Source organism: Echiichthys vipera (genome assembly GCF_963691815.1).
Source record: "Echiichthys vipera genome assembly, chromosome: 15".
Taxonomy (NCBI): Eukaryota; Metazoa; Chordata; class Actinopteri; order Perciformes; family Trachinidae; genus Echiichthys; species Echiichthys vipera.
The window spans coordinates 1,980,641-2,001,287 of record NC_139840.1 but is presented as its reverse complement, the minus strand read 5'-3'; the positions used below and the strand labels follow the sequence as shown (position 1 = coordinate 2,001,287).

At 51.3% G+C, this 20,647-nt stretch overlaps 1 protein-coding gene across 1 annotated transcript in view; it reads right to left on the bottom strand.

The window, feature by feature from the left end:
- The window catches only part of adcy8 (adenylate cyclase 8 (brain)), a gene marked incomplete at its 5' end in the record, with an annotated part of 85,830 nt that extends 65,470 nt beyond the window's left edge, over positions 1-20,360 (bottom strand). Inside the window, one exon of the mRNA XM_083928064.1 lies at positions 19,389-20,360. Coding sequence (XP_083784190.1) covers positions 19,389-20,360 — 972 coding nt within the window. The remainder of the gene's footprint in view (positions 1-19,388) is intronic.
- Between the last annotated feature and the right edge of the window lie 287 nt (positions 20,361-20,647).

Sequence of the window (20,647 nt, the reverse complement as noted above, 5' to 3'; positions counted from 1 at the left end):
AAGACGTGCAGGTGTTGGGTTCATTGATGACTCTAAATCACCCGTAGGTGTGAATGGTTGTCTGTCTCTGTTCGTCTCTATGTGTCCTGTGATAGACTGGCGTCCTGTCCAGGGTGGACCCCGCCTCACGCCCCATGTCAGCTGGGATCTGCTCCAGCCCCCCCGTGACCCCGACCCTGGGATAAGCGGTTGAAGATGAATGAATGAATCACTGACTGTATTTAGAGGTCAAGCCTTTGCAGCAATTTCCATGAGTCAATCTTTAGCTGAGGAACATTACCTGCACTCTTTCTACCCTTTTTATTTTCTTGTCTTCTGACAACGACGTTAGTGATACGACCTGCCGCAAGCGCTTGTCATTTCAACGGGCGAAAGGGAACATCGGTGCTGGCTAAACATGAGACGCGGATGTTTTCTACAATGCTCTTTGCTTATAAGAAAGACGCAGGAGTTGGTACTGATCCACCAAGAACAATAAGCTCGCGCCCAAAAAATCACTGTTTCGGCAACAAACTAACGTCTGTCTAAGCTAACGTCAGCTAATACATCTCATCTCATCTTCAGCCTCTTATCCGGGGTCGGGTCGCGGGCGCAGCAGCTCCAGCAGGGGACCCCAAACTTCCCTTTCCCGGGCCACATTAACCAGCTCTAACTGGGGGATCCTGAGGCGTTCCCAGGCCAGTGTGGAGATCTAATCTCTCCACCTGGTCCTGGGTCTTCCCCGAGGCCTCCTCCCAGATCTCAGATAACACATTTTTGAAATGCTAAATATGGCTGTTAGCTGTGTAAATAACTAAGCTAGCAAAAGAATATACAAATACGACGTGTTCATATAACTTCATCCATCAACACTGAACCTTTATGAAGTGGACACAGGCGTACATGCTAACACAAAATGGGAATTAGCATTAATGTGCTAACAGATGTTAGCTTCACGATCACATCATCATCCTAACAAGAAAAATAACTCCTCCTCAACAAACTCATCTCATCTCATCTCATCTTCAGCCTCTTATCCGGGGTCGGGTTGCGAGAGCAGCAGCTCCAGCAAGTCATTTTGCAAGTCACGAAAGTTACACTAGATCAGGGGTCTGCAACCCATGGCTCCGGGGCCTCATGCGGCTTTCAGCCCCTTTCAGTGGCTTCTGTAGCTTTGGCAAAAGAAATGATATAAACAACGTGAAAATAACGTGTTTTTTTGCACAGTGGACGAGGGGAAACATTTTATCCTGGAGTTCAAGGTGATATTGAAGAAATATTATGTTAAAATGTGCGTCTCATCCTCGGTCTACTGCCCAGCGCCTCTCCCTGCAGGGGGCTGATGTTGAGTTGGTGACTAATCCCCCCAAAACATTAGCGAGGAAAATCGTGTTTCGTGGACATTTTAATTTGCTTTCACATGATGGTGGCTTACCTGTGTGCCTGATATGTGGTGAGAAACTAGCAAACAACCACAGTTTTAGGAGAGGTAACAAAGCCAGGGAACAGTAACTACGTATAAACCTTTATAAGCTGCGACATCAAATGTGTTTTGCGGCTCCAGACAAATTGTATCTGTTGTCAGAGGGGGCAAAATGGCTCTTTTGATAGTAAAGGCTGCAGACCCCTGCACTAGATCATGAGTTTTAACGTAGCACCACTTGTGCGTTGATGCCAGTCGTTCTAACTTTGTATCTCTGCAGCCTCATACTACAGCAGTTTGACGTTGAACTGTGGCTTTCGTTGACAAACACCATCGTGTGTCATTCACGGCACAGTTCAAACGGGATCAAGAGCTAATTTGTCTCTCCATGTTCAGGTCCCACGGTGGTCCATTGGAAGGGGCGGGGCCTGAAATGAGCGCTCTTTAGGATAGAGAGTCTTCATCATGTGCAACCCTGTCACCAAGACGAAGCTGGCTTGCGTCCATGACGACATGTGACTTGGCTTTGGCACCAAACGGCGTCGCTGCAGGTGCAGAATCATTTAATATGAAGGTCATGGCTCGGATACTGGGATGTCATGTGAAGAGACAGAGCGAGCTCTTCTTCTCCTGAACCGCAGTGACGTCGCATTTCCAGGGAAGAAAACAAGGTCGAGAAGAGCGTGGGAACTTCTCGGCGGTGGCGTAATGAGTGAGTCACCCTTTAACACGACAAATTGAGTTGGAAAGAGCGGGCGGAGAGGCAGCCAGATCAGACGCCCGCCCTGCATCAATATTTCAGAGCTATCGCTTACCTCCCTGCACAATGCCTGGACGTATACGACACCCACAGGAGGCTTTACAGAGCCTACATATGTTCTCTGGCTGTCGGGGGCCGCCTCAGTTTAACCTGCTCTTAGTATCTGATGACAGCCGTATGAAAACACTCTGGAGGGGCGGCTCGGCTGTGAGCGGCGGAGCTCAACCTCCCGCTGCCAGCGCTGGCCTCTGCAGAACACACTCCTCTGCCAAATGAAGGGATTGACTCCGTGGCTCGGAGGTGCGGGAGAGGACAGCCAATGATTAACTCGGCTTCACGCGCCGCAGTCAGAGATGAAGTCGTTCCACAGTCAACACAGGGCCGTCAGGAGATATTACATTTTAAATTTAACAGGACACGGGCGGCCGCCATTAATGATTCATAACCATGTGCAACGCCACTCTGGTGTTTGCAGACGGACTCTGTGTTTACTGCAGCTGAGGTCTGGGTTTTAACTCCATTAACCCCGGAGGGAGGGCGACACGGTGCTGTGGTGGTTAGCACTATCGCCTCACAACAAGACGGTTCCTGGTTTGAATCCCATTTGGGGCCCTTCTGTGTGGAGTTTGCATGTTGTCCCCGTGTCCGCGTGGGTTTTCTCCGGGTTCTCCGGTTTCCTCCCACAGTCCAAAGACGTGCAGGTGTTCGGTTCATTGATGACTCTAAATCACCCGTAGGTGTGAATGGTTGTCTGTCTCTGTTCGTCTCTATGTGTCCTGTGATAGACTGGCGTCCTGTCCAGGGTGGACCCCGCCTCACGAGGGATGCTAATGCTAATCAGGGGCCAATCAGTCTTTTTTAAATGACCTAAAGCAAATGTAATGAGGATCCAAACCACCCTCTTGTGCCAGAACAACTTCCCAACTGTGCTGCGATCGAGCGAATGACTGAACACGGCATAAAATGACTAAGAGCCAGTTGTTTCAATTACCGTATTTTCCGCACTATAAGGCGCAAAGAACAGATGCTACAGTGGAGGCTGGGGTTACGTTCTGCATCCATTAGATGGAGCTGCACTAAAGGGAACGTCAACACAACAGTCAGGGGAGGTCGTCTTGTTGCTTCCTCCACTTCGGCACCATTGATTGGTTCATGTTCAACTCTCTGGCTGCTGCTCTATTCCCGTGTTCTACTGCGTGACTAATGGCCTTGAGTGTAAACTCTGCGTCGTAAGCGTGTCTCTTAACAGGAGCCATTTTGGGCTCTTTACACAAACACACACATGGAAATGAAACGGCACGCTTCACGCAGTCGTATATCTCAACAAGCACCGCGCGTTACTTCTTCTACGGGGGAAAATAGAGTCGGTGGCTGCTCACCGTAGTTGGAGACCTGTTGTGGCTCAATATTGGTCCATATATAAGGAGCACCGGATTATAAGGCGCACTGTCGGCTTTGGAGACATTTGAAGGTTTTAAGGTGCGCCGTCCACACATGTAATAACATCCACACTGCTTCTTGTTACTGCAACATCGCTCAGGTGCAGAAACCGCTAAAGAACTGCCGTCTCTACTGTGATGGTGTTATAAGTTGAACACTGCAACAATAGAAGCATTGAATGCAGCTACAGTAGTGTCTGGATTATACACCATGAAGACATGACAGTGAAATCATGAGCACGCCTCCATCACAGTCTGGAAACAGCTCATCTTGGCACCTCCAGCATCACAGCTCGCCTGTTTTTCTCAAGCTGAATGTGCAAATTGGACGACCAAGACTGAGATGACAAGTGAACGTGTGCAGGAAGTGTGTGCGTGTGTGTGTGTGTTAGAGCGTCACACTTCAGACACGCAGCGATGAAAGCTGAGATGTTCTGCAATATGTTCTGAATGTGTGATGAGCAGCGCTGGATCAGCTCTGCATATCTTAAATAGTCTTGGGAGCTGGAGCGGTGTGGAAATGATCTATAGATGAAAGATCATGTGTGTAACGTTGGTCTTTATTATTCATCCAACTCACAGCTGAACCTTCAGAGCGCTGACATCAACAAATGAACCACACATGCTGCTCTTCTGCTCTACAATCTGCAGCGGCGGCCCAGAGTCGGACCTAAGGGCGGCGGCCGTCCGGTGTTGGCAGCAACTAGTTTGCTGCTCAGACGGGGAGTAAGAAGTAAAATTACTACAAATAGATGCAAAATTACTACAAATAGATGATAATGACTAAAAAAAGATGCAAAATCACTACAAATAGATGCAAAATAACTTAAATTAGATGTAAAACAACTACAAAGTAACTCAAAATGTCTAAAATAACAACAAAAGGACTAAAAATACTCCCACACTAACACAGTGATGCAAAATGACCACACAGAAAAGTCAAACATCAAAAAATGGATGTAAAACAAGTCCAAAGGGACTCAAAATGACTAAAAATAGATGTAAAACAAGTACAAAGGGACTCAAAATGACTCAAAATAGATGTAAAACAAGTCCAAAATGAGTCAAAATGACTAAAAATAGATGTAAAACAAGTCCAAAGGGAGTCAAAATGACTCAAAATAGATGTAAAACAAGTCCAAAATGAGTCAAAATGACTAAAAAAAGATGTAAAACAACTATAAAGTGACTCAAAATGACGAAGAATAGATGTAAAACAACTACAAAGTGACTCAAAATGACTAAAAATAGATGTAAAACAGGTTCAAAGGGACTCAAAATGACTAAAAATAGATGTAAGACAGGTTCAAAGGGACTCAAAATGACTAAAATAAGCACAAAAGGACTAAAAATTGACAAAACCGCCACAGAGCTGCAACAACATGACAACATAGAAAAGTCAAACATCTTAAAAAAAACGTAAAACTATAGAGGGGACTCCAAATGGCACAATAGGGGCCTCCTACATGTCCGTGCCCAGGCGCCCCTCGTCTCATAATCCAGCCATGAGTCTTCCAGATACGGAGCCGCTCGTTAGTCACATGTACAGCGTGTGTCTCTCCTCTCATAGCGGCGACCTCTGACCCCTGACACACAAACACAAGCTCCAGCATGTGTGTGCTGTGCCCTGCAGCGGCCTTTGGAGGAGCTTCTCCTCCGCACGTGCTCGTGACATTTCCCCTCAGCTCCGCCTGCAGCTCGGCAGCACGAGCTCGTCCCTTTAATGTCACTGTACGGAGGGAACCTCTCAGAGCGAGCGGCGCACAGCGGCGTGGCGCGGCGCTCCACCGGCTCTCCCCCACTGTAAACAACTCTGACGGATTGCCGCCTGGGTGCACAGATTCACTGAGCGCGGACACACGCAGATGACGGATGTGTGTAGGTTACAGTATGTCTCCGTGTGGTGCCTCTCTCAGTATCACACTACCAATATTCTTCTAAGGCTGATTTATTGACGTCTCTAATGGCGTCCTCCTCTTACTCCCTCTGCACAAGCCAACGCGTGAGAGGCCGAGGAGATCCGGGGAAATCTCACCATTTGTTAATGCAGTGATTGACCCTTCCCCCCCCCCTACTTTGGTTACTGTTGCTAGGCCATTTTCAGTGATGTCAGTAAGAGGTATTTCAAAGGAAATGGGAGCAACCCCAAGCAACCCCGGGCAACTCGGACCTGGCGACCCACAAAGGCGATGCAAGTCAGACCTTAAGTGCAGCTGGGATGCGTACAGATACAGACGAAAAGAGAGCTGAGCCTGAAGGCAAAGCTCTGGATCTACCCTCAGTCCTGGTTCCTACCCTCACCTGTGGTCCTGAAAGCTGGGTCAGGACCCAAAGAACCAGGTCCAGGTCCAAGCGTGTGAAATGTGTTTCCTCAGGAGGGGGGCTGGAGTCTCCCTTAGAGAGAGGGGGAGATGTTCAGCATCCGTGAGGAACTCGGAGTAGAGCCGCTGCTCCTTTGTGTTGAAAGGAGCCAGTTGAGGTGGTTCAGGATCATCTGGTAAGGATGAACCCTGGGCGCCTCCCTAGGGAGGTGTTCCAGGCACGTCCAGCTGGGAGGAGGCCTCGGGGAAGACCCAGGACCAGGTGGAGAGATTAGATCTCCACACTGGCCTGGGAACGCCTCAGGATCCCCCAGTTAGAGCTGGTTAATGTGGCCCGGGAAAGGGAAGTTTGGGGTCCCCTGCTAAAGCTGCTGCCCCCGAGACCTGATCCTGGATAAGAGGCTGAAGATGAGATGAGAGATGAGCTAAAGCAGTCCAAACATGTTTATCTTCACAAACGCTTCTGAAGCAAAAGTGTTGGTTTTCCCGAGTACCTGCTGCTTTCCCACGTCTCAAACAGAGAACGATAATCCAAGAGTAATCTCATTAAACGCTGACCCTGGAGGAGAGCGATGGGCGCTGCGGGCTGGCTGGCGCCCGTTGCTAAGAATAGATTACAGCTGGGAGGTAATCCCGTCTGAAATCATCCTCAATTTGAAGAATAAGCTGGAAATCGCCCTCACTTTGAGTTTAAACCTCACTCAATATGTTTCTCAGTCAAACACATCAGAGCCGCTTTAATCTGGGGGCTGAACACACAGGAAGCTCGGAACGAGAGGAGGAACAAATAATGTTGTTGTTGAACGTGACGCTCAGTGGACACACGTCAAGAGTTGATCCCATGCTGTTCACACCTGTTCACACTCGTGTTTAAAGTGACCACTTCTGACATCAGTGTGTCTGGAACACCTCACACACAACAGATGACACTGTGCACAAGCGTTGGAACAAACACTGATCGCTCCAAACGCATGAATGATGATGATGATGCAAACCAGCTAGGAGCCCTGCTAGCGAAGCCTCGGTCTCGGCGGCAGCTAGGAGCCCTGCTAGCAAAGCCTCGGTCTCGGTGGCAGCTAGGAGCCATGCTAGCGAGGCCTCGGCGGCAGCTAGGAGCCCTGCTAGCGAAGCCTCGGTCTCGGTGGCAGCTAGGAGCCATGCTAGCGAGGCCTCGGTGGCAGCTAGGAGCCCTGCTAGCGAAGCCTCGGTCTCGGTGGCAGCTAGGAGCCCTGCTAGCGAGGCCTCGGTGGCAGCTAGGAGCCCTGCCAGCGAAGCCTCGGTCTCGGCGGCAGCTAGCTGCCCTGCTAGCGAAGACTCGGCGGCAGCTAGGAGCCCTGCTAGCGAGGCCTCTGCGGCAGCTAGGAGCCCTGCTAGCAAAGCCTCGGTCTCGGCGGCAGCTAGGAGCCCTGCTAGCGAAGACTCGGCGGCAGCTAGGAGCCCTGCTAGCGAAGCCTCGGTCTCGGTGGCAGCTAGGAGCCATGCTAACGAGGCATCGTCTAGGCAGCATTTTATTAAACAAACTATCTTTATTGCGCAGTTAAATGTCTGCTAATGCAAACGGCTCTACCTCAGCATTGGACTTGCAAGTTTAGACATTTTCAACCCATGAAATGCTGATTTATACTCATTTCATTAACGGTTCATTAATCGCAGCAGCGCAACGGTCAGCCTCTCCGCAGTTTATGGAAGAGACAACAAATACGAGGTAAACAAATGCTGTTGACTGTGGAGATCAGACGTGTGGACGTGTGTAGAGGGTGGATCTTTCGACTCGACTCGACGATGATGATGATGGATTGCGTGTCAGCACTGACACTGACAGTGAGCATGTGTCCCTGTGCACCTGTTTGTTGTCATTACTCTGTTTTGTGTTTGACCTTGTCAGGAGAGGTCTCACCGCACTGTCTGTTGAGAGAGAGCGGCTGTGTCTGTTGACCTCCTGACCCCGCCTCGGGCCTCTGCTTCACTTCGGTTCAGCAGCAGGGTGGGTGCTGGGGCTAATCACAGGTTGCTGTGTTTCTGTTTTATAGCTGCAGTGGGCCGATGTCTGGCACGCCGAGTTCCTCCACTCCCTCCCATCGAGCGCGTGTGCACCAGATTCCTGTGAACGTGCACGTCTCTTCAGTGTCGTTTAACGGGGTGGAGTATGTGTGCGTGTGATATTGTAGCGTGCATGAGGGGGAATCTGTGGCGTGTGCCAGACTGTGATTGACAGTCAGCTCTCACACAGCCCTGCACTGAGTCCACCGGGCGCGGTCTAGGAGCCCGTAGAGTTGTTGTTCTGTCAGTTTCAGTGAATATGACTAAAAATGTCGACTTTATTCATTCATCTTCAGCCTCTTGTCCCTGTCGGGGTCTCGGGGGCTGGAGCCGATCCCAGGTGACATCGGGCGTGAGGCGGGGTCCACCCTGGACAGGACGCCAGTCTATCACAGGACACATAGAGACGAACAGAGACAGACAACCATTCACACCTACGGGTGATTTAGAGTCATCAATGAACCGAACACCTGCACGTCTTTGGACTGTGGGAGGAAACCGGAGAACCCGGAGAAAACCCACGCACACACGGGGACAACATGCAAACTCCACACAGAAGGACCCCGAACCAGAATCCTTCTTGTTGTGAGACGACACCACACCACCGTGTCGCCCTTTAAAATCGTCGTTTACTGGTTACTGGTCTGAAATAAGCCGTGCATGTGGTCCATGTTTGCAGTGGGACACCTCTACCTTACTATTAGTTTGGTAAGTAGACACGTAGGCTACTTAAGGAGAGACTTCTAATAACAATCTGTGCCGGTCAGAGGCACAAACTTATACTTTTAGTGGACTGGTCCTAATGCTAAATGACCACAACGAGACAAAAATGACCACAAAGAGACAAAGACTGACTCTAGAGATGCAAAACGACCCCGGCCGTTCAGTAATCCACTCACGACCTGAAGTGCCTGGTTGTGTTTTGAGCCGCTGAGTTTGATCAGAGTATTTTGATTAAGCAGCAGAAATGCGTCATGGGGACGCTGACGCAGCACTTTCTGCTGACGCGCTGCAGTCTCTGAAAAACAGCTCAATGAGATTGTTGAATTTGCGCCACATCCGATCATTTACCCTCCTTCTCCCGACCGGCAGCGATGCAATAAGCAGTAATAAAGTTCTGTCAGCAGTTCAGTCAGAGGGACACAATGAGAAGCTTTCAGTGAGATGAGTGTCTGGTTGCCTGGACGATAACAGAGCGAGAGGGGGGTGCGTGTAGTCAGCGTTTGGCAGGAGAAACTGAATGGTGTGCAGGTAACTTTGGAGGTTGTTCACCGCTGCGTCAAAACAGAACCACTTCAGGCCGCACTCCCACTGTGCCTCCGTCCCGTGCCCCGTGCTTTAGGGTCCTTGTCCCCCCCTCCAGGCCCGTTTGTACTCACACTACCTGGGCCTCGGAGAATGCTTCTTGCTGCCTATACGTCATCACGCCGTAACACGTCACACGCATTGATGACGTCATGGCGATGCGTGGCTTTGTTTCCAGATCTTTCCGTAGACCTCGGAGTTTTTGTGCGTCTTGTCGACTGTTTTTGAATCTTTTCATCGACCAAATCTGCAGTAAACACTCCACCTCCGCATCACACCAACGTGAACCTTTCACCGCCATTGTTTGAAATGTCCGCGCATGGTCCCTCCTTCTTTTTTCTATGTCCCAACAGGCGCACAGGAAATGACCTCAGAGCCGCCGTAGGCCTCGTGCTCGTACACGTGCGCACCCTCGTGCTCGTACACGTGCAAACGTGCTTTACTAAAGCCCACCTCTCCGAAACGGGCTGTGGACGGCAAGCGTACCGCTCCTAGACGCGGTACGGTTGCACTCACACTGGTCAAAGGAACCAGACTTTACCCGTGGAACCTGTTTGGACACGGTACGGAGGCACAGCGTGAGTCTTAGTCTAGGGAGACGTAACGTTTCGATGAAAACAACAAAGACAGAAGGTGGAAAAGAGCTTCCATGCTTCCTTCAGGACTGGCTGTGCTGTAAAACTACACAAGGTGTCATTTATCCGGTCGGGGCGCTCTCCTGACACTAAACCTCCACACGGCGGTTTAAGAGCCCAAAGCAGAGACAGGAGGAAATGAACCACGACAGGGCGGCGTGTTGATAGTTTCAGAGCCCAGACTGAGGGTCTGTAACTCTCCCAGACACACTGTTTGATTTGGTCTCAGCGGGGACGAGGCCAGAGGAATAAACAAGGTGACAAACGGCGGCCAAGGCCAAAACCCCCTCAGTGAAGTTTGTGATGGCAATGAGCCGGACACTAAATCAAGGTCTTTACTCTGTCGTCCTCTGAACAGACGGCAGTGAGTGAAAACGGCCGCGCTGAGTCTAACTGCTTAATCCATTTTATTATTTCTCCTTAAACATCCGAGGCACCAACATAAAAGTGAGAGACGGGGCAGACTTTCAGTTAAGTGTTGGGCTCAGGGGCGGGCGGTCTGACGATGTTGGACTTGGTAAATGGATGGACTCGTACTTATAAAGCGCCTTTCTAGTCACGGCGCTTTCACAGTGTATGTTGCATTCACACAGATGGCAGTGGACATCTAATCTAACCATTCACACCACATTTACACACCCATGTGCAGCACGAGGAGCAATTTGGGGATCAGTGTCTTGCCCAAGAACACTTCGACATGTGAACCTGGTGGAGGTGGGGATCGAACGGCCGATCTCTCAAATGGAGGACGACCCACTCTGTCACTGAGCCACAGTCGCCCCTGTTGCACCATGTTAGATGTTGAAGGATCAGAACGTGGTGACCATCTGTAGGGCTCATTCTGTCCTCTGCTGTTCTCTGCACTGACGCTTCAGTCAAACCACGCTATTGGCTCGTCCGCCTCATGCACCGCCCTAAAGACACGCCGATCAACCAATCAGAGCCAACTACAGGCAGTGATGAGGACAGCACGCCAGCGTCAGACTCCGGTGTCACATCGACGCTGTCTGTCCACATTTACTCATAGACTTTGTGGAACAAGATGTAAAACATGCCCCTGAAAAAACGGGTAAATGTCCCGTGCACCAGTAGGATTACTCATGTGTTCAAAACAAAGGAGCGAGCGGCGTCACTTCACAGAGCCTGACTCTACCCACATGCACCACACACACACACACACACACAACACTGCAGTGTGAGTCATTTCTTCCGAGCGTCTCCTGAATGGACCTGATCCGGCCTGTTTAGCTTCAACAACACATTTATTTAGGTTTCCTGGTGAAATGAGGAAGTCTTCTTTAGCTCTAGCAGGGACCCCAAACTTCCCTTTCCTGGGCCACATTAACCAGCTCTAACTGGGGGATCCTGAGGCGTTCCCAGGCCAGTGTGGAGATCTAATCTCTCCACCAGGTCCTGGGTCTTCCCCGAGGCCTCCTCCCAGCTGGACGTGCCTGGAACACCTCCCTAGGGAGGCGCCCAGGGTTCATCCTTACCAGATGATCCTGAACCACCTCAACTGGCTCCTTTCAACGCAAAGGAGCAGCGGCTCTACTCCGAGTTCCTCACGGATGCTGAACTTCTCCCCCTCTCTCTAAGGGAGACTCCAGACCCCCTCCTGAGGAAACACATTTCACACGCTTGGACCTGGACCTGGTTCTTTGGGTCCTGACCTGGACCTGGTTCTTTGGGTCCTGACCCAGCTTTCAGGACCACAGGTGAGGGTAGGAACCAGGACTGAGCGGTAGATCCAGAGCTTTGCCTTCCTCAGCTCTCTTTTCGTCACAACGGTGCGGTAGAGCAACTGCAGCTCCGCCCCCGCTGCTCCATCGTCCCCTCACTCGTGAACAAGATCCCGAGGTCCTTGAACTCCTTCACTTGGGGTCAGGACTCATAATGTGAAAAAGCGATCAGAAACCAGAGACATGTTTGTTAAACCAGGGTCAATTATAAAGTCCTTCTGTGTGGAGTTAGCATGTTGTCCCCGTGTCTGCGTGGGTTTTCTCCGGGTTCTCCGGTTTCCTCCCACAGTCCAAAGACGTGCAGGTGTTGGGTTCATTGATGACTCTAAATCACCCGTAGGTGTGAATGGTTGTCTGTCTCTGTTCGTCTCTATGTGTCCTGTGATAGACTGGCGTCCTGTCCAGGGTGGACCCCGCCTCACGACCCCGACAGGGACAAGAGGCTGAAGATGGATGAATGAATGAATGTCTGTTCCTGCAGCTGGAGGAAAAACAGTACTTACAAAATAATTATTCAATGGAGCAAAGACTCAACGGGAAGCTTTTATAGTTCCGCAGAATCTCTAAAAGTGACTCAGAAGCGTCTAAGTTAAGTTTTAACGATGTCTGCTGACGTCTAAATGAGTGAAAAGTGTTTTGTTTACGCCCTGATTCTAAATTTCCTCATTCTGATCCTGGAGAATAAGAATAAAGGACGGTGAAAGCTTGTTTTTATTGTTTTGGTAATGCCTCGTGGAGGTCACGGCGTGGAAATGTCACTTGGAAAAAGTTAAATGCGGATAAAGGCGTCTGCTGATGGCCCTGATCCTTCATTAAATATTAAGAGCGCCTGAGTGCAGTGTCTGGTAACAGCCAGATTGTCTGAGATCAACCGCATGAAAGCGGCGAGATAAAGGAGGAGGAGGAGGAGGAGGGGGAGGAGGAGGAGGAGGAGGGTGAAAGAGAGGTGAGGAAGGAGAGCAGATAAAGCACTGAGCGCCTGATTGGTCCCGTCCCCCTCCTCCCTCAGTCTGAAGACGTGCGGCTGCTGCAGAGGAGATGTCCGCAGGGGGAAAGACGGAGGAGGAGGAGGAGGAGGAGGAGGAGGTGCACGTCACCTGAATGACAAGCACGCTTTAAAAGACGTCAGGTGTGAGGGTTCGGGTGTTCGTCACCATCAAATACGGAACGATACCAACGACCTCTGGTCCCTTTAAGGAACTTAAAGTAGAGTAGACGCAGTGACGTCGCAGCTGCAGGGGCTCAGTCCATAAGGGACTTGGCTGGGAATCGGAGGGTCGCCGGTTCGAGTCCCTATGTGGACCATGAATGGAGAGTGGACTGGTATGTGGAGAGGTGCTAGTTCATCTCCTGGGCTCTGTCAAGGTGCTGTTAGGCAAGGCACCGAACCCCCAACTGAGCCATTGGTACCCCCCTCGCTCTGACATTGTGTGTGCGTGTGTGTGAGTGTGTGTGTGTGTGTGTGTGTGTGTGTGTGTGTGTGTGTGTGTGTGTGTGTGTGTGTGTGTGTGTGTGTGTGTGTGTACTGGCCAGCATCAACCAACGGGTTTGTTGTTTCTATGGAAATGGCCACCACTACACGTGACCATTAAGTGTAGACGACAAAAGGAGACGGTTAAGTGAACGACTAAAGGAGACGGTTAAGTGAACGACTAAAGGTGACGGTTAAGCTGGGGCTGGAGCCGATCCCAGGTGACATCGGGCGTGAGGCGGGGTCCACCCTGGACAGGACGCCAGTCTATCACAGGACACATAGAGACGCACAGAGACAGACAACCATTCACACCTACATATTTATTTATTTTATTTTGACACACCAATGCATGGGTACTGTTCAATGAAGCCGCGGAGGACGCCATCTTTCCACTTTGTTGACAACAAGCAGCTTTAGCACCATCACGTGTTGAAGCACGCCACTACCCGCAACCAACATCTTATTACGCGCTCTAGAAAAGTAGTTCTGCGTAAAACACAGACGCATTCATAATCCGCATAATCCGCTTTCTTTTGCTAGCTCAGCGTGACTGATTTTGCGCGGATGCCAGACTGCAGAGCGTAAATCATCTCCCAAAAGCCTTTCCTGGTTCACCTGTCGGCCGTTTGCATACAGAGTAGCTCAAGACCGCGCTATGACTCAATCACCATTCACCGAACAATTCCTCCATGAGCAACAACAAGCCGCAGCAACATCTGTATATTCACATTTATGCAGCAGCCTCGTGCCCGGTGGCGTTCAAAACCTCCCCTTTCACAGACACAGGAAGGTCGAACAGACCCCGCTCTGTGGAGGACGCACATCAGTCCCGACCATCCACAAGTCCCGTAGCTTAGGGACAGAATACATGACTTAATGTAATGTGTAAGATATTTCAGGGCGCGCTCAGGGCGAGAGACGGGAAACGCGTTCATGACGTCTCCGCGTGAAATCCACACTTGCCCCTTTTTTCCCCTCCTTTGTAATTTTCCTCGTCTATCTCCTCGGTGCAGCCGGCGCTCCAGGTAAGCTGCGTTTGACCTTGAAAGGGAAAACCGCAGCGAGCTTCAAGAGCAAATGTGTGTGTGTGTGCGTGTGCGTGTGCGTGTGTGTGTGTGCGTGTGTGTGTGTGTGTGTGTGTGTGAGAGAGAGAGAGAGAGAGAGAGAGAGAGAGAGAGAGAGAGAGCAGGAAAAAAGATCCACTGCTATTGACAGTTTTATAATGCTCTTAGCTACACAACACACCCTCACACCAAAACACACACATTATACTGCTCTCACACACACACGCGCACACACACACACACGCACGTACACACACACACACACACACACAAACCTAATCCGTTATTAACTGACGGCTCTGTTCATTTAACAACGAGTGAAAAGGCTAAATGACTTGCACAAAGGCGGCCGTGGATCCGGGGCGACGGGAGGAGCAGAGTCGGGTCCATCACGCGTCTTTTCAGGAGGAGAACGGGGGCGGATCGATAACGGGACGGGGGCGCGTCGGCGTGAAGGCTTTAAGGGAAACGCAGCGGCCGATAGCCAACGCCTCGGAGACAAAGGACGCGGGGCCGGCGGGGGCACAGAGAGGCTCAGAGGAGACGGAGATGGAGACGGAGACGGATGGATGCAGGCTGCTCCGAGTGTGACAGGAAGAATCAGGATCACACACGCGTTACACTGTTTACTGTTCCTGTTGTGACAGCGAGGGGGGGGCAGTGACCATCAGCTGCACTCATCCACTGTTCCTATGTGTGGATGTCAGGTCTCGGGGGCAGCAGCTCCAGCAGGGGACCCCAAACTTCCCTTTCCCGGGCCACATTAACCAGCTCTAACTGGGGGATCCTGAGGCGTTCCCAGGCCAGTGTGGAGATCTAATCTCTCCACCTGGTCCTGGGTCTTCCCCGAGGCCTCCTCCCAGCTGGACGTGCCTGGAACACCTCCCTAGGGAGGCGCCCAGGGTTCATCCTTACCAGATGATCCTGAACCACCTCAACTGGCTCCTTTCAACGCAAAGGAGCAGCGGCTCTACTCCGAGTTTGGGAGAGGTGGGCTTTAGTAAAGCGCGTTTTCACGTGTACGAGCACGAGCTTGTGCACGTGTAGGAGCACGAGGCCTACGGCGGTTCTGAGGTCATTTCCTGTGCGCCTGTTGGGACGTAGAAAAAAGAAGGAGGGACCATTTAAAACAATGGCGGTGAAAGGTTCACGTTGGTGTGATGCGGAGGTGGAGTGTTTACTGCAGATTTGGTCGATGAAAAGATTCAAAAACAGTCGACAAGACGCACAAAAACTCAGAGGTCTACGGAAAGATCTGGAAACAAAGCCACGCATCGCCATGACGTCATCAATGCGTGTGACGTGTTACGGCGTGATGACGTATAGGCAGCAAGAAGCATTCTCCGAGGCCCAGGTAGTGTGAGTACAAACGGGCCTGGAGGGGGGGACAAGCGCTCATCTGTGCAAAATACCACAGAACCACGAGTGGAAGTGGAGTTTCCAGAACATCATTGGCTCATCATCAACCATGTTTGATTTCCAGCTTGACTTGGTGACTGGGAACGGTTTGAATCCCGAGCTTCCCTTTGCCAATGACAGTGATGTCAGTGTGCTCCGCGTCTCTCCGCTCAGCAGTTAATATGTGTGTAACATGTTCCCCACATCCTTAAGCAAACGCAATTAATAAGAGCAGATTAGCCCCCCATGAGCCGCTAATCCTCCCTCCCTCCCTCCGCCAATGCCGCCGCGTCCGCCCAGCTGCACGCACTTGACCGCAGCACAGCTCGCATGTCAACACAGCCGAGTTAAGACGGCGCTCATCTTGTGCTGGCACGCCACGCCAAAATAATCCAGCGAGATCATACTCATGATAATGACACGCGCGGAGACTTCACCGCAGCAGCGACGGAACATAATCAGCCGACTCATCACTAACCTTTAAAACACTCCTACGGGCGAGTGGTGATGTCATCCACAGACATTTGAATGAACACTGACTTTGGACAGGATCTCATCTCATCTTCAGCCTCTTATCCGGGGTCGGGTCTCAGGGGCAGCAGCTCCAGCAGGGGACCCCAAACTTCCCTTTCCCGGGCCACATTAACCAGCTCTAACTGGGGGATCCTGAGGCGTTCCCAGGCCAGTGTGGAGATCTAATCTCTCCACCTGGTCCTGGGTCTTCCCCGAGGCCTCCTCCCAGCTGGACGTGCCTGGAACACCTCCCTAGGGAGGCGCCCAGGGTTCATCCTTACCAGATGATCCTGAACCACCTCAACTGGCTCCTTTCAACGCAAAGGAGCAGCGGCTCTACTCCGAGTTCCTCACGGATGCTGAACTTCTCCCCCTCTCTCTAAGGGAGACTCCATTTCTCTAAAGCCAGACATGTTCTCTTTTCTGTCATCGGTGGCGTTCACCGCACACGTTGACAGACCTCCTGACAGTGAGCGTTTACATTCAACCCATTCCTGCTAGCGAGGCCTAGGTCTCGGCAGCAGCTAGGAGCCCGGTCTTGCGAGTCAACGCGCACGCTGGAGAGCAGACATGGCTCCAGACCTTTGTTCTCTCGTCTCTCTGTGTCCAATGTTCAATAACAACAACAACATGTCTACGTCTGCAGTTAGATGATCAAAGAAGACTCCGCTAAGACGACAAGAGGTGACCGTTAAGTTTAGACCACTAAAGGTGACGGTTAAGTTTAGACTCTAAAGGAGACGGTTAAGTTTAGTCTCTAAAGGAGACGGTTAAGTTTAGTCTCTAAAGGAGACGGTTAAGTTTAGTCTCTAAAGGAGACGGTTAAGTTTAGTCTCTAAAGGTGACGGTTAAGTTTAGTCTCTAAAGGAGACGGTTAAGTTTAGACACTAAAGGAGACGGTTAAGTTAAGACACTAAAGGAGACGGTTAAGTTTAGTCACTAAAGGAGACGGTTAAGTTTAGTCTCTAAAGGAGACGGTTAAGTTTAGTCTCTAAAGGAGACGGTTAAGTTTAGTCTCTAAAGGTGACGGTTAAGTTTAGTCTCTAAAGGAGACGGTTAAGTTTAGACACTAAAGGAGACGGTTAAGTTTAGACACTAAAGGAGACGGTTAAGTTTAGACACTAAAGGAGACGGTTAAGTTTAGACACTAAAGGAGACGGTTAAGTTTAGTCACTAAAGGAGACGGTTAAGTTTAGTCACTAGAGGTGACGGTTAAGTTTAGTATCTAAAGGAAACGGTTAAGTTTAGTCTAAAGGAGACGGTTAAGTTTAGTCTCTAAAGGAGACGGTTAAGTTTAGTCACTAAAGGAGACGGTTAAGTTTAGTCACTAGAGGTGACGGTTAAGTTTAGTCTCTAAAGGAGACGGTTAAGTTTAGTCTAAAGGAGACGGTTAAGTTTAGTCTCTAAAGGAGACGGTTAAGTTTAGTATCTAAAGGAGACGGTTAAGTTTAGTATCTAAAGGACACCGTTAAGTGACGGTTAAGTTTAGTCTCTAACTTGGTTCAGATCAGATAAAGGTGGTTTGTCTCAGTTCTTACGGGACTTGAACACCGGTCCTCCAGGTCAGAGTCCTGTGTTTTGGACCCTCCTCCCTACGGGGAGTCTGGCGTCTGAGACCACGTCAGCTGATCTGCTTTGCTGCAGACGTCACATCTACAGTAACAAACACGCGGAGTACAGATGAACCACTGTGCGTTGCTCTCCGTAGGTTCATGTGTGGACGGTGAATGAGGACGGCGTGTGCAGCTGCGGAGGAAACACGTGTAGCTCACTGCTGATGTCAGAGCTTCACTGATCAGATAAACATCTTCTGTAACTTCTGAATGAACTCATCCACATCTGAAACACGCGTAAACCGCTTCATCTGGGGCGGAGTCCGCGTGGTTCTGATCTGCTTCACAGCGAACGATAAAAACAAACACGCGGACACATTAAACCCACACAAACGTCCGCGTCCGCAGCTCTATAACAACCCGGCTCCATTCAAACAAACCAGGACTAATTACTAATTGCGTTGTTGTGCACGCCGCCGCTTTTATAACCTCCGCGAAACTCTGGTAGTCATGACAACAAACAAGATGGAGGATGACTGTGGTAACTTATAGTTTGCATATTTGGAAGGAGGCCTTGTTCCAGTGTGTGAAAGCTGGTTTATCATTATTATATTCACCAGTAGGGGGGGCTGGACCTATTCAGGACGTGTGTGTGTGTGTGTGTGTGTGTGTGTGTGTGTGTGTGTGTGTGTGTGTGTGTGTGTGTGTTGGACAGCTCCTGGTGCTGAAAACCTCACAGAAAAACCGGCTTTGTTTCATTTTTTACAGCTGAAACGAGGTAAAAAGAAATGATGAAACACCTGTTCACACACACAAACAGGTGTTGCGGTGTCACCGCGGAGGAGACGTCCGCAGCCCGACTGATGCAGAGTTTACGTTTTTCGCATTTGTGACAAAAATGTGAATCAAAGAACGGGAGGAAAGATGAAAAGCAGGCTGAGTTTGAGTAAACACCAAGATCAGAGAGAAAAGAGATGGAGGAGAGGAGGAGGAAGAGGAGGAGGAGGAGGAAGAGAGGTCAGGAGAGTGGAGGATGGAGGAGAGGAGGAAGAGGAGGAGAGGTGGTGGGGGTAATGAAAGAGCAGGATTGAATACAGAAGAAGAGGAAGATGAGAGAAGGAAGGAAGGAAAAGAGAGGAGAGGAGGATCATGAAAGGTAGACGTGGGAGAGGAGAAGAGAAGAGATGAGGAAACAGGGGTAAGGAAGGAAGGAAGGAGATGACGAGAAAGATGGACAGAGCAGAGAAGAGAAGAGGAGGGGAGGAATGAAAGAGAGGAAATGCAGAAGAAAAGGAGGGCATGGGAGAGGAGAAGAGAGGAGGAAACAGGGGGAGGAAGGAAGGATGGAAGGAAGGAAGCAAGGAAGGAAGGAAGGATGGAGATGACAAGAATGATGGACATAAAAGAGAAGAGGAGGGGAGGAATGAAAAGAGAGGAGATGAGGAGGAAAAGGAAGACATGGGAGAGGAGAAGAGAGGAGGAAACAGGGGAGGAAGGAAGGATGGAGATGACAAGAAAGATGGACAGAGCAGAGAAGAGGAGGAATGAAAAGAGAGGAAATGAGGAGGAAAAGGAGGAAAAGAAGAGGAAAGCGGGGACAAGGAGGAGAAGAGAGGAGGAACAGGGGAGGAAGGAAGGATGGAGATGACAAGAAAGATGGACAGAGCAGAGAAGAGGAGGGAAGGAATGAAAAGAGAGGAAGAAAAGGAAGAGGGAGAGGAGAGCGTGGACAGGTGAACCCTCACCTGGTTGGTAGAGAGCTTTGCATTCTGGGAGATGAACATCTGCACCAGGATGTGGAGCCCGGAGGTGAAGAGGCCGGCCAGGATGGCCCAGGTGAGCGGCAGCGGCAGCATGCTGTAGGTGGCGAACAGGGTGAAGAGCACGTAGCCCACCCCGTCCCCCAGCAGCCCGTAGCCCAGCCCGGCCGCCAGGATCTGCGTGGCCATGGCCACCCAGGTGACCACGCCGCTGTACTGCAGGTAGCTGTGCGACGTGGTGTCCTTCCGCACCACCACTAAGGCACAAATGACCACTTCGATGCCCGTGAAGAAGCCCAGCAGAGCCCCTTTGATCGGGTCCATCGGGGAGGAGGCCAGGGTGAGGTGCAGCACCAGCAGGGTGATCTTGGTCACCACGTCCAGGATGTTCATCACCACCACCGACTTGCGCCTCTGACCCAGAAAGTAGCGCTGGTAGAGCCGCTCCAGGTCGCGGGACTTGAAGGCGTTCCGCAGCGTGGGGAAGATGACGCCCCGGTACGTGTAGCCCCAGTTCAGGAAGAAGTCGGAGTTGCTCGGCGCGCAGTCGATCTGCAGGAAGCCCAGGTCGCTGCTGGCGCGCTCCGGGAACACCTTGGTGCCGCCGTTGTTGTGCCGGTCTCCCACCGACGTACGCCCCGCTGACTGCTTCCGCGCGTCCTGGCTCGGGTCGTAGACGTCGTCCGGCCCGATGCCCTTCACCCCTCCTCCTCCTCCTCCTGCTCCGCCGCCGCCGCCGCCGCCTCCCCCGCCCTGCTCGTGGATGAACCGCTGCTCGGTGATGTGCCGCACCGCGTTCTGCCACAGCAGCCGTTTGGGTCTCGCGCTGCCGCCGCTTCCGCCGCCGCCGCTTCCGCTGCCGCCGCTGCTGTTGCTGTTGTTGCTGCCGCTCGGGGTCCTGTTGATGGTGTACAGCTCCTCGCTCGCGCTGGAGCACCGGACCTCGGACAGCTCCATCCCCGCCGCCGCCGCCGCCGCCGCCGCCGCCGCTTGTTGCTGCTGTTGTGTTCTCCTGTCTCGTGTCCGTTAATAGCTCGCCTCCCTCCCCGGTTGAACGGGAACGGTTAGCTAAAAGATTTTAGGGGAGACGACGACGACGACGTCCTCTCGTGCGCATCGAACCGGGGGTGCGTGCTTCTCTCTCGGGTCGCGGCGAGCACAGCGCGAGGTAAAGCGCGGTTGGAGGTCATCCTCACGCGAACGGTTCCACTGAAGAAAGGGCGCGTAAATCCCGCTCGGGTGGA